We start from the raw sequence: 13511 nt of genomic DNA, 5'->3' as shown, positions 1-13511 counted from the left end.
TTATTTGAATCATTTCTTTCATCCAATCAAATCAAAGCAGGCTGGATATATCCCTTTAACCTCGGGCATCAACAAGATAGCTGCTGCTCACTAGATGTTGGTGGTGTAGAATATTATATTTTTTTATTTGTTTATTTTTATATATAACTTATATTGGTAATTGAAGTTAAACATAGACGGCTAGGAACATGGCATTTTAGGCTACATGTGCTTGAAAAAAAAAGTTTAAAAATCTGTGAATATTGTAAAAAATTAAATAATGGCCAGTTTCTGTCATGGTGGAACATCATGACAGAAACATCACTCGTGTACCTAATAAAGCGGTCGTGTACATTCAAAATATCTTTAAACGTCACAAATCTGAAAGTTAATCAACAAGTTTCTATGTGGGGGCGGGTTTTTTGTGTCTCCTCTTCAACTTTAAGCCTCGAAAGTGTGAATCACAACCTCAGCCTTTAGAAACAATCCCAGCTAACGTTTCCGTCGTCGTGTAGACCCCCGACTTCCGATCACTTCCGCGATTTACCGAACTGTACGCTTCATTTTTTTCCTGAGTGGAGAAAAATGGCTTTTGAGTTGTCCGAAGATCAGTTAAAAACAGCGGAAAACGAGCTGAAGAAATATTTACCCATGTCGCAGCAGGTATGCTCGGTTAAATCTGTTATATGTTTATTTCTACAAGGAGCTGAATGTACTGCAAATAACCAACTACTGAATTAATTTAAGGTTTACGGTTTCCTGGTGATCAGAAACAGAGTCAGATCCGACCCTGTACGCCGGGTTTTAGTGGACAAGTGGCCACAGTTCCGCGTCATTATGTGCAAACCACAGGTTGAACAGGTACTGTCTGTGCAGGGGGGGCTTGCGTGCACACAATACATTGTTTAAATGCCAATACAGATCACGTGTCTATTTTTCTTCCAGAAGAGTGACCTCTTCAAAGATGCACTGCTTTTTGCAACTGATGCTGCTGTTCTAGAAGAAATCCTCAGCAAGTCATCTGTTTTTGACTGGAGCAAGTACTTTTGTGTTGGTAATGGCAACAAGCTCTCTTATTGTTTGCATTGTTACTGAATCAGTTCAAACTGTTTATTCGCTGGCTCCCACACTGCAGCCCTGCATATGGTCACTGAAGTCTATTACTGCAAGTGATTTTCAATGATATAATTAGACCAGCCAATGAAAAGTCATCCTAATGCCTGGTGTTTATGTACTTCTACCTTCAAAGTGGAATTATATCTTTCAAAATGGTATTGTCTTTCATTGTGTTCAAAGTGTTATGGTATGTCATTTAGTGATAGAAAGATATGGCACTGCAAAACAAAAAAAGTTGGGACACATCTATGGTTAAACTTTGCACTTCCCATGTTGGGAGCAAGTTAATCTTTAATAAATCATTTTTAAAGACAAAAACAGGTTCACATGTATAAGGTTTTGATTACTTGTGTTAAAGGAACCAGTGTTTCCCACACTGAGATATTCAAAGCAGTGGCATCAGCAAAGGGTGTACCCTGTAAAAGAGTGGCAAAATGTTACTTGATGACATTGGAAGATGTGAGCAGGCTTCCTCCTGTTGACAGGTATTATTTACACATACAAATATTTAATCATAACTTTTACGTCCTGATAATAATACAAGCTTTGCTCTGTTCCATGTCAGTTCAGGGATCTCAGTCAGCTCTCTTGATGAATCGCACATTGGCTTGGTGAGCCAAACGTGGAAGTTTGGAAAGGACGATGTGGCCGTTGGTCTGATCCGCAACATGATTGCAAACTTCCCCTCCTGCTGCGTGCTGGATGCTGAAGGAAAGCCTGTATCCTGGATTCTGACCTATGCATCAGGCGCTATAGGAATGCTTTACACGCTGCCAGAGCACAGAGGGAAAGGCTATGCCAAAATCCTGGTCAGCAGCTTGGCCAAGAGGAATCATGCACTGGGCTACCCAGTTTACAGCTTCATAGAAGAGGAGAACGCTGTGTCCTACAGGCTCTTTGCAAACCTGGGCTTCACTGAAGATCCCTCTTACAGGGAAGCCTGGTTTAGAGTAAATGAATTTCAAATATTTCAATGAGGGACAGAGTAGAAGTAAAACAAAATTATGCTACACCTTTTTCTGTTAATAAGTTACAGTCACAACGTGAGCAAATTCTGTTAGAAAATAGTTGGAATAAATATAGTAGCTAGATTTATGGGTTAATAGCTCTTTTTTTTGGCCCTCTTATTGCTCTGGAATATGCTTGATTTTTTTTGTCTCTACAGCTTATCTCTTTTCTGCACTGGATCTGAAATGAAGAAGGAAAAAACATGAAATTATTTGCACTACAAATGAGCATAAGAATGTAATTCAGTGCTTAACGTCCAGCATCCAGACACAAACTCAATCTTTTGGTGGCATTTGTGATTTTTGTAACTGTAATTACTTCATATACATATATTGTAAAATTTATATACAATGTGACAAAATGTAGTAAAATGAGAAACTGCTCTTGACTGCTTTACCTTTGTTCTGTGAATTCTTCGAGTCGTAGCAGCCATGTTTTCCAGTACTCCAACATCAGCTCTGAGTTGAGCTGGTGAGCATGGGCAGGAGAGCCATCCTTGTATGCCACAACAATGAGTCCATTTTCAACCTGCAGCAGGAACAGATCAGCAGCACACAGTAATCACAAAGATATATTTTGAACAGTGCAACCTTTGTAAAAAAAAATACAAGCTAATCACATCATTTATCTTAGTAGATCACCTGGTACTTGTAGTTGGCATCACTGTTCAAAGCCCCAGCATAGGCCGCCACTTGAAGAGGGTTATCGTACGTGTTGCTTAGGAACGGTTTGGGTTTATCAGAAGTTTTCCAGTCAATAACACATAGTACACCCCTGCAGGAAAAAGTTTGAATGAGTCAAGTTAAGGAAATTAGTTTAAAAAAAGATAAATAACTCAAGCCTGGTGTGGAAAAGAGGTCTGGAAATCAGTTTTTTCACCTGTAGCGAGCAACGCAATCCACAACTCCCAGGTAGTTCAGTGTTTCATGCTGTACGGTGCTTTCTATAGCTCTCACCGCTCGGATGTCCTCCAGGATGTCAGAGACACTCTGCATGTATCCCTGTACCTCAGGTGGATACTCTGAAGGACTTCTATCCTTCCATGTTGCATGTGAAGTAAGAACATCCTCCAAGGCTGAATGGAAAAGCTTCCCTTGCCTAAATAAATCTGTTTTTAAGTACAACAAAAAGACAGAGTCACTTTTTCATTTGATCTCACCACATTCACACTAAGATAACTCAAGTCTTTCATATCTTACTTTGGCTGTATGCTTTGAAGCCTTCCTCTCCAAGCTCCGCAATCATTTTCTTCCTCCACCTCTCCAGGTAGAAGATCTGGTCTGGGGAGAGGGTCTGCTGAAGGATGCGGGTCACGCTTGGTACCAGAGACCTGCCTTGCCCTCTGTTTAACAAAATCCGAGCTGGAGGTCCTGACTCTGGCTCTTCTGTTTCTATAGGTTCTTGACAGTCTAAGAATGGATGAAGGACTTTAGGTACCCTCGTCTTTGCAGTTGTAGGAGTCTGGGCTTTGACAACAGGTCCATACATTTGGTCATCTTCCGCTTGGAGGGTCTCCGGAGTTTGAGAACTGACCCTGGTCGACATGACGGACTTCACGAGAGAAGAGTAGCGCTCTGTGTCCACTGAACTGTACGGACTGCGTCTTTTTGACGATCGTAAACAATGATAAGCAGAAAAGTGGCTCACGGGGAGGGAGGTGCTTTGAGGTACAATGATGCCTCTGACGCATAAAACTCGTTTAAAAGTGAACATTCTGGAGACTTTCACACAATTGGCCAACAAGGCGATATCTTATTGGCTAAATTACTACAGGCAACTACAGCGGGCCTGAAGCTTCAAAGTATATTTAAGGATTTTGTATTTATTTTCACCACCGGTGGTACTTGCCCCAACATGTTCTCATGTGACTCCAAACAAATCGGACAGTTTCTGAACGACGCGCCTTTTCGTTACACAATATCCTGTAGCTGGGAAATGGAGTTCCGAGCGGTGCTTTCAACGAATAAACTTACGACCTTATAAACTACGTTACCCATAATGTGCGGTGTAACATCAAAATACATCCGTCGAATTATTTACTCTGCCGCACAGTTGACTGAGCTGTCCTTTTACTTTTTTTGTTCGTTAGTACGCAACTGTCCGTTACTTAAAAAGGTGTGACACTGCTGTTTATAAAAAATAAGTTATCACAATGCCCGTGCTTTATGAAAACTTTTTACAGGAGTGTGATGCGATTGAGTAAGCGAAGAGCCAATCGTAGCGTTTGTAAATTCCTACACTGTCCAGTCATATTCATGTGAGGCGGGATTGAATTTGTCGTCACTGGGATGTGGGCGAAAAAACGTTTTGACAGTTCGTTTTGGTAGCTAACTAGCCACCAGAGAGTTCGCTTCCTGCAAATAGTTGTGTTATTCTAGTGATCGTCTTCCTGGCATTCTTTCGATTTGAGTGCCATTATGACATCAATAGATGAAAACAGTAAAGAAAAGGTAGGTTAAACCTTTCGTAGCAATAAAAATTGCATTAATAGTCAGCACCAAGATAGCTAACGTTAACGATTGCTTTCTGGCTAAGTTATTGAGTTCTTTTCGTTCTACATAACGATAGCCTCCGGCTAACGCTAGCCAACAGTTTATTGACGAGACTGTCAGGAACGGTATTTTAAAACTCCTGGTTGGGGTGGGGATTTTGTTTTCTAATAAAATTTGTTGCAGCGAACGCGTCTAAACATGCAACACATTGCGACAGAAAAGTCGCTTAGCCGGTGCTAAATTCTGACTCCCCCACCTCCTCCGCGTAATTCAACGCTTATAATAAAAAGACGGTAATTTTCGGCTAGGCACCAATGTCATGAATGTGGCGCTTCTGCTGTTTTTTGTGTCCAACAAACTGGTGTATTCAGCTGCTGTGCAGCACAAAGCTCAGTGGCATCGCAGTGTGGTCTGTATGTGAAGTTTTTTTTTTCTGCTGTTTTGACAGATGCTAATTAAACCTCACAGTAACTTTGACAGATGTCAGTCGAGTTAGACTGCTAAAAATAAATAAAAATAAAAAATACCAAAGTAGCATTAAAACCTCATCACAAGTTGCAACAAAACCTGAGGAAATGCAGGAATTTTAGATGGCTATATCTTATAAACTGTCAGTAAAGTGTAACACGTCGCTTCGTCCAGCAAGACTGTAAATGATGAGATATGTTTACTCTTTATTTACCAAGGGTGTGGGCCTAGTTTTTAAGCTCAAGCAGGACTAGCGCATCTGGAGGCACAGTTCTGTACACTTGTCTTGAATCCCTGTGCATTTTAGATAAAATGTTTAGTTCTTTTTTAAAATTGATAATGTCTATAGATTGAGCTCAGTAGATTTCATAGTTGCTTTCATTCGGTTTGTATCTTAATTCCATGTTGGGTGTTGAATCAGGATGAATGCTTTGGGCTCAGCACTGTATCTGCTTACAATATGCCTCAGAGATGTTTGTATATTGTGAAGTTGCAGCCACTGAGGATTTGTAGAAGTGCTTTAGTGGCAAGTTTTTACTGGTACTGTTGCAGTTGGGAAATATGAAACATGAGCAAATGAGATTGTTTGTGCCCGTTGCATAAAATATTTATATCCAATACAAAGAAATAGTCAGCGAAGTGACCCTAGAGTTATTGAGGTCTGTTGATTACCAAATCGAGCTGAAAGAATGTGTATTGGTAGACACATACGATTCTCTGTGGACACTTCTCGTTTTCCAAATGCAAAATCTCAGTCTTTTGATGAGTATTATTAAGCCATCTTTTAAAAATACAGGATTCAATAAGCTCTGCCTGTCTTATTGTCGAGCTACACAAACCAAACATCAGGGGTAATAAGTCAAAAATGGCAAGAACTGCTGTTGAATATGTCCTAAAAGCAATGTTTAAAAACCAAATGACTTCACACACAAAAGCAATGTGTTTATGTTTTTTGGTCTGTTATTTCTCCTCAGTTGCGCTCTGTGTCTGTGGACCTAAACCATGATGCCTCTCTTCTTATTGACATTCCCGATGCACTCTGTGAAAGAGACAAAGTCAAGTTTACAGTTCATACAAAGGTAAAAAGGAAAAGAATGTTTGTGTCTCAACAGTGAGAAAGAACAACGTTTAAACTTAATCCTAGCCTTTAATCCCTTCTATAATAGTGTTTGCTGATATGTTGTCAGTAATATTTACAAAGTGCTATTAACTGTTTTCCCAGACCACACTGAGCTCTTTCCAGAAGCCGGATTTCTCTGTTCCCAGGCAGCATGAAGATTTCATCTGGTTACATGACACTCTGGTGGAGACGGAGGATTATGCTGGCCTAATAGTGCGTAGAACTATTTACAGAGATGGCTCACACCCAGAGACAGAAGCTGTTGATTTCACAGTTCAACTTAACTTTTAAATCGTTTGCACTCAGAAACCAACAGAAACCATAAACGCAAACTTAAATTCCAAAAGTATAAAATAGACTTTTTTTCTCTTTTTTTGAAGCCTCACAACCATTTAACTATCAGTGAAAATTTATTTGTTTCCTGATTCATTATTCACAGATTCCACCAGCACCCCCGAAGCCTGACTTTGACAGCCCAAGAGACAAGATGCACAAGCTGGGGGAAGGTGAAGCCACTATGACCAAAGAGGAGTACACTAAAATGAAACAGGAGCTGGAGGCGTGAGTGCGACACTCAAATCAAAAAACTGGATTTTTCTTTGTATCCTTTTATCTTCATGGCATGCTAGATTTCTATTAGCAAGCTACGTATGTAAAATATTGTCCACTTCACCAAAAATGTCCATGTAATATATTCTGTTTTGTATTTTTTTAGTGAATACCTGGCCGTCTTTAAGAAAACTGTCCAAGTGCATGAAATCTTCCTGCAGAGACTGTCTTCTCACCCTGTTTTAAGCAAAGACAGAAACTTCCAGATTTTCTTGGAGTATGACCAGGATGTGAGTTCCTCTTAGTGCTGACTTCCTTTCACGGGTTATTCGTTGGAAAGAGAGGAAGTAGAGTTTATGACACATGGTTTGCATCCTGCTGTGATCAGCACACTTATCTGTGTGGTCTGTCAGTAGCAGCAGCCATAGAGTTCAGATAAGTGTTAAATATTCTGTATACAATTTTTAGAAATGTCTATGCAAAGTAATGAAATGTTGGTAGATTCACAAATAATACTAAAGTCTTGGGCTTGAACTATTGATTATTTAAGTAAACATGTAGTTTGTCCCATCAATTAATTGGATAAAAATACTTCTGTCATTATTAATGAGGAATAACAAATAATCAAAAAAGAAATATCACAATATCACTGCTCATTGGTTTTTATTTTAGAAATTGTAATTTTAATAGCACTTAATACAATTGAATTCATAAATAATTTTTTATATTTATGGTAATCTAAGTCTGTAGAATAATGTCATTTAAGCCCTGAAACAAATATTGTCTAGTACACCCCATGCTCCCCCTTAGACACACCCCTGCTTGCTGCAGGTATCGCTGTGATAGAAAGTAGGACAGCTGCCATCAGCCTTCAGCAGCTGCATAATTTAAACATCATGTCACACTAAGCTAACGGTTCACCTGCACACATACACTTTTATTTTAACTTCTGTAGCTTTACTGTAAATAAATCCTGTGTAAAACAAATGGCGGTGAATGGGGGCAGCTACAGAGTTCTCTTTTCTTTACACTGGAGCTTTGTTGAACAAGCAGTTTGATGAGGGACTCCCGCCAGCTTTTTCCTAATAAAGGTTTTAATGGGGAGTGCAGTGGTCGCTAACGATAACAGCTCCGCTTCTGTTCTTCAACGTGTGTAGACGCTCCATGTCAAACTACTTACATGGTACTCAATGAATCATTGCAGCCTTATTTCAGTCCTTATTTTTCAAAGCATCATATATAAAGTTCTCATTAATAAATTACAGAATTATTGATTACTGTGTTCAAATTCTGTCATTTTAGCTCAGTGTGAGGCGAAAAAATGCAAAGGAAATGTTTGGAGGATTCTTTAAAAACATGGTAAAGTCAGCTGATGAAGTCCTTATCTCAGGAGTAAAGGTGAGACTTATGCACAGTCTGCTTGCAGTTAATGTTGGATAGTGTCCCACGTGAAGCATTATAGCCACTTCTTTAATGACTTTTGTGTCTTTCTGTTTCGCCTGCAGGAAGTTGATGACTTTTTTGAGCAGGAAAAAACCTTCTTGCTTGACTATTACAGCAAGATCAAAGATTCCACTGCCAAAGCAGAGAAAATGACCCGTGCACACAAAAGTATGTCATGTTTATCTTAGAGCATTTACTCGGTTTGGATGATTTAATTTATGTGTGCAATTTTCTACATTTTGATATTTCTCTTGTTACAGATATTGCAGATGATTATATTCACATTTCTGCCACTCTGAACAGTCTCGCAGCTGATGATATGACAGCAAATAAGAAGTGAGTGCAACACGTGAAATATGTGTTATTACACAGATGTAGAGCATGGCTCTGTGTGACATTGTAGTGATTTCTTTTCTTTTTTCCTGCAGAAATCTTGAGAAGCTGTCAGACTTGTTTGAGAAGTTTAGAGTAAGTAGAGCTTTAACTAATAACAAGCAGTGACACTTACTCTGCTCTGGTTTAGTTTGAACATAATATTGTCTCTGCAGAAAGTGGAGGGAAGAGTGGCGTCTGACCAGGACCTAAAACTCACAGAGCTGCTGAGATACTACATGAGAGACATCCAAGCTGCTAAGGTGAGACATGTTCATCTTCTGTCTTCACACAGCTTGGACAGATTTATAACCATTGTGCCCAGTCGCTGTATCTCTCACTCTATATACATTTAATGGCCACTTTATAAGGTGCAGCTGTTCAACTGCTCATTAATATTAACAAATAACCATCTTGGCATTTACCGAAAACTGTGCTAAAAAGAGAAAATATCCCACAAGTGGGAATTCCCCCGGTGAATATGGCTTGGTAACCCAGAGAGTTACTCAAACAGTCACTCCTTACAATTAAGATGCGCAGAAGAGCATCTCTGAATGCACAGCACATCAAACCTTAAAGCAAATGGGCAACAGCAGCAGAAAGCTCCAGTGGGTGCCACTCATGTCACCTCAGAACAGGAAATTGAGGCTGCAGTTCACACAGGCTCACCGAATTGGTCAATAGATGACTGGAAAGTAGGCTGGTCTGATGAGTCACAATTTCTGCCGCGACCATCAGATGGTAGGGTCAGAATTTGGTGTAAACTACATAAAGGCAAGGATCCGTCCTGCCTTGAATCAGCGGTTCAGGCTGTTGGTGGTGTAATGGTGCGAGGGATATTTTCTTGGTACTCTTTGGGAACCCATCCTCTGATGGCCACTTTCAGCAGGAGAGCACACCATGTCACTAAGCACAAGTAATCGCAAACTACTTTCCTCAGTATGTGAAAGAGTTGAAAGAAACTATAGATGAGGAATGCACTTCCTGCTTTCTGTGAATTAAACTCAATATTGTCCATGCCTTTTTATAACAGTAACAATTTGAATATTGTAAAATGTTGCATGTTGAACGGCTTCTTTAGGTCTACTGCCAAACTTTTATTCATCTCGTAAAACTATTTCTAACATGGTTTTTAGGACCTTCTGTACAGACGAGCCCGGGCGTTGGCTGACTACGAGAACTCTAACAAAGCTTTGGATAAGGCCCGACTGAAGAGCAAGGATATTCCCCAGGCGGAGGAACACCAGCGGCAGTGCCTGCAGAAATTTGACAAGCTCTCAGAATCTGGGAAGAAAGGTGTGTGTGTTCATGCGTAACCGATGCAGACTGCCTCTGTACTCGTTTCTTTGTGTCTAAAGTGACATTTTCTTTTTAAACTCCGCAATCTTATCCTGACAGAACTCACCAGTTTCAAGGGCAGACGAGTCGTGGCCTTCAGAAAGAACTTCATAGAGATGGCTGAGCTTGAGATAAAGCACGCCAAGGTGAGCAGCAAAGTAAAGGAAGATGCATATGTACTATCATCTTTTCCCTTCAACGCTCCAAGAGACAAATGGCAAAATTTTAATAAAGACAAATATTTAAGTAAAAAAAAAAAGTTATAAATAGCTTACATGTCATTACAAGCATGTGATACAAAGCTTTGCTCAAGCCCAATGAATGTTCTGTTGCTTTTGTGTCCACAGAACAGCGTGGCTCTATTGCAGGGTTGCATCGAGCTGCTCAAGAGCAACTGATGCGCTGAAGTATTCCTGTGCTGCCATCACAAAGTGACCAGTCAAAGAACGGAAACTGGGCGTCCCCGGGGGAGGGGGCCTTGCATGGACATGAATCTCAGCTCTGTGCCCGCTCTCGCCTGGATCTGATGCCACTTTTAAACCCTGCACAAGATTAAGTGTCTTGTATGCACAGTGTCTTCATGTTTACAGAGTCCCTGTCCTCTGGTCTGTGGTCCAACCTTTTCCATTAATTTAAGGAAGTCTAGCTCAATGTGAATGGCTCCAGAAGAGAATGTGGCGGCCCAACATCAAGGTCTTCCATATTTTTTTGCAGCATCAAATCATTTTGGGGGTTTTTTGTTTTGATTTTTTACCTTAAACACATATTATATTTCTTGCCTTTCGATCATGTTTCTGCCTTCATTTCCTCCACTCTAACCTCTTTCTTTATATATACTTTTACACAACTTTAAAATACTTAGATAATCATTTCCACATAATTGATTGATTTATGATTTATGTGTTTTCTCTTTTGGGGCTTTTATTTTTTGTTAATTAAACAGTTTTACAGAAACAAAACCGATGCCTGGAAAAAAACATCCTCATGCTCTGCATTCCTGGGCTCTGAGATTAGTGAACAGCCAAACCAACCCTCTAGTAAGAAAACTCATGACTCACATAGAAGATAAGACAGAAAATCGTAGTGTACGAAAATAGCTGAACTTCTCCTCAGGAATTGGATTGGTTTCCCGCATTCTGGTTTGTAAGACGTGGCCTGAAATCTCACAGTTATCAAAGATGTGGGATGGAGTCAAATAGTAGGCTGTTTGAGCATAGAGCATAGAAAAGTATACATTTATAGTTTTGGTTTCATTTAAAGACACTCATTGTCGCTGCACCTGCCTGTTTACTCCCGCTGTGTCCATTGCTTATTCCTTTTCAGTTTGCGGTTATTTTATCTTTATTTACTTTTTCCGATTTGTTACTGATAGTTTCACGGAGACCTCCTATATTTTCCTGATCCCCTCAACAGTTTGTTTGGAAAAAAATAAAATGGAATAAAAATGAAAGATGCACTAAGCTGAAAACTACTTTACAATCACGACCAGGCTTGGTGAAGTGTTAAAAATGCATTATAGTTTTTTAAGAAATTGAATGTATTTCTAATGGATTCCAGCTGTGTGAATTCCTTCACATGATGTTTTTTCATACAGAACATTAGCATTTTATAAAATTCTTATTAAGGCTGTTTAATAAACCCTACTTTCCCAAATTTCATCTTGGTTTTTTGTTTTTATGCCACACATGCAGTCTCTTACTTCGATCCTTACTATTCTCCACTCACGTACCAAGAGCCTGAAGCTCTTCCACTACTACCTCTAGGTGGCACTGTCAGCATTTCTACGGTGTCCTTGAAGTTACACACAGCTGTATGCACGTTTGTGTTAAATCCATCGACCACAGTGGATCCTGCAATTGGACGGTATCGTGTATTAGGTAACCTTTGAGGAAATGCCAGGGGGCTTATGGGAATTACCATGACCAACGTGCTCACTGTGTGACCTACTTTAGCAGTTGCACAAAGCAACGTACAGCTCAGGTAGAACTACCAATATTTTGTGTAACAGGTCAAGGACTTATTGCTAGTATGCAATGCACTCAGTAAATATTTATTTATTTTTTTTAAACCCAAAAAATTTAAAGCCATTATTATGATGAACATCCTAATGGATAATACAGATTCTTTAACGAAGCTTTTGCTGTTGGAGTTGTAGAAAAGCAGAATTGCAATGATAATGCACGTAGAGTCTACTCATACATCCGTGGGGGATCTGTCAATATTAGACAGCCCCAGTCTTTCAGTCACAGTGACCTGTAAGGTTCGCGCTAGTCACTGATTGGTTAAAACAGCTGACTGTAGCCAATGACATTATAACAAATAATCAGTACAAACAAAGGAGCCTGCCAGCTGTGGTAAGAGCAAACAGGATTTAGAAGTGCAGCATCAAAGAGTTAAAGCAAGACCTGCCTTTGGAACAAGATGAGATTAAAAAAAAAAAGGCATAGATGTTAACCGTAGACGTGTGTTTAAGGTTGCCAAAGAAGAGACATTTGCTTATGTGGGGTTAAAGTCCCTTCACCACAGCTACAGAGCTACATGAAACAGAAAAGTATCAGTCCTAAATTTAGTCTATTCATGTTCTCTTTGTGCAGCTCCACTGATCTGATAAGTCACCTCAGAAACAAAACCGTTGGAGAAAAGGACGCACTGTGTGAAATTTGGCTGCGTAAACCGGTGTAAAAAAGATAAATGGTGTTTGCTTCAAAGATAGACTGTAGTTAGATGATTTTGTGAATTTCTGTATCTCCTCCTAGGCAAACTTAGATCATTTACAGGCTGTGATAAGAAATGGGTTTTGTGCATTCTTAGAACTTCTGGATAGATTGTTAGTGATTTGCCAGTAATAATTTATTCAGTACCATCTTTATATTCCACTTTTAATCCTCAGTGGCATGCAAAGCACTATTACATAATCAGGCCCAGGATTTTTTAAGAAAGCACAATAGAGCGCGAGAAAAAAGGGACACTGCTTCAGGTGTACGTTTGTCTGCTGTGTCATATAGTCTTTTTTCACTTTGGTTTTGTTCATGGTTGAGTGAGCCTGTGAAAGCACCTGCCTCATGGCTCAGAGCTCAGCAGTGGTCACCAGAAAATCATCATAAATGCTGATATAAGCCTTACAGTAGGACTCAGAGCCATGACGCATGAAAACCTCCCCATAAAGAGAATGTACTCTCTGAATGTTTTTTTTTTTAACCGCACCTGCAGGGCTTATTGTCGTAACTGGATCATCTGTGCTTCCTTATTGAAACGGGTTAGGATGCTTCTTCCTGGTCCTGCAAAGATTTCTGAAATTCTTCTCAGCTTCTGAGAGTAAGAAGAGAAAGCAGCACTTCGATTTTGGCCCTCAGCAATATAAATATCTAACATTGCCTCCTTGCCTGCCCCCTGACACAGAAGCACAGGGGACTGGCACATCTTGGGTGTGAAAGTGTGAAGGAATGTCTGGAGGACAGTGCATGTTCGTCCTTCAGTAATGGAATTCCATCATTAACAAAACATCAAAAGGACTCAAAGCAAGGTGCGTGTTATGACCAAACCTTTTCTGGGTTCATCCACCCTGCCCTGCTCAGGGAATCGTTTGCTTTTATGCTCGCATTAGTAACACACCGTCATCTCAAAGT

At 39.9% G+C, this 13511-nt stretch overlaps 3 protein-coding genes across 3 annotated transcripts; 2 read left to right on the top strand and 1 right to left on the bottom strand.

Annotated features, from left to right (window-relative positions):
- Positions 1-410: 410 nt before the first annotated feature.
- On the top strand, positions 411-2491 carry LOC146695708 (glycine N-acyltransferase-like). Its single transcript, XM_085478084.1, has 5 exons — positions 411-642; positions 727-840; positions 925-1033; positions 1454-1580; positions 1661-2491. The coding sequence occupies exons 1-5, from the start codon at positions 565-567 to the stop codon at positions 2070-2072; spliced, it is 840 nt and encodes a 279-aa protein (XP_085334210.1). The 5' UTR covers positions 411-564; the 3' UTR covers positions 2073-2491.
- Positions 1343-4196, bottom strand: mgme1 (mitochondrial genome maintenance exonuclease 1). The gene is made up of 5 exons (XM_085478083.1): positions 3303-4196; positions 2983-3211; positions 2745-2877; positions 2501-2631; positions 1343-2283 (listed from the first exon to the last, which is right to left on the bottom strand). Exons 1-5 carry the CDS (start codon positions 3814-3816, stop codon positions 2262-2264), a joined length of 1029 nt encoding a protein of 342 aa, XP_085334209.1. The 5' UTR covers positions 3817-4196; the 3' UTR covers positions 1343-2261.
- A 35-nt stretch (positions 4197-4231) lies between these two features.
- snx5 (sorting nexin 5) lies at positions 4232-11541 on the top strand. Its single transcript, XM_085478082.1, has 13 exons — positions 4232-4553; positions 6038-6142; positions 6286-6396; positions 6623-6744; positions 6899-7022; positions 8035-8130; positions 8238-8343; positions 8436-8511; positions 8604-8643; positions 8724-8810; positions 9684-9843; positions 9946-10031; positions 10233-11541. The coding sequence occupies exons 1-13, from the start codon at positions 4521-4523 to the stop codon at positions 10281-10283; spliced, it is 1197 nt and encodes a 398-aa protein (XP_085334208.1). The 5' UTR covers positions 4232-4520; the 3' UTR covers positions 10284-11541.
- The last annotated feature ends 1970 nt before the right edge of the window (positions 11542-13511 follow it).

Source organism: Copadichromis virginalis, linkage group LG13, assembly GCF_057382275.1.
Source record: "Copadichromis virginalis isolate Kocher_CV1m ecotype Utaka linkage group LG13, C_Virginalis_male_GT1.1, whole genome shotgun sequence".
Taxonomy (NCBI): Eukaryota; Metazoa; Chordata; class Actinopteri; order Cichliformes; family Cichlidae; genus Copadichromis; species Copadichromis virginalis.
This window is presented reverse-complemented; position numbering and strand designations above follow the sequence as displayed.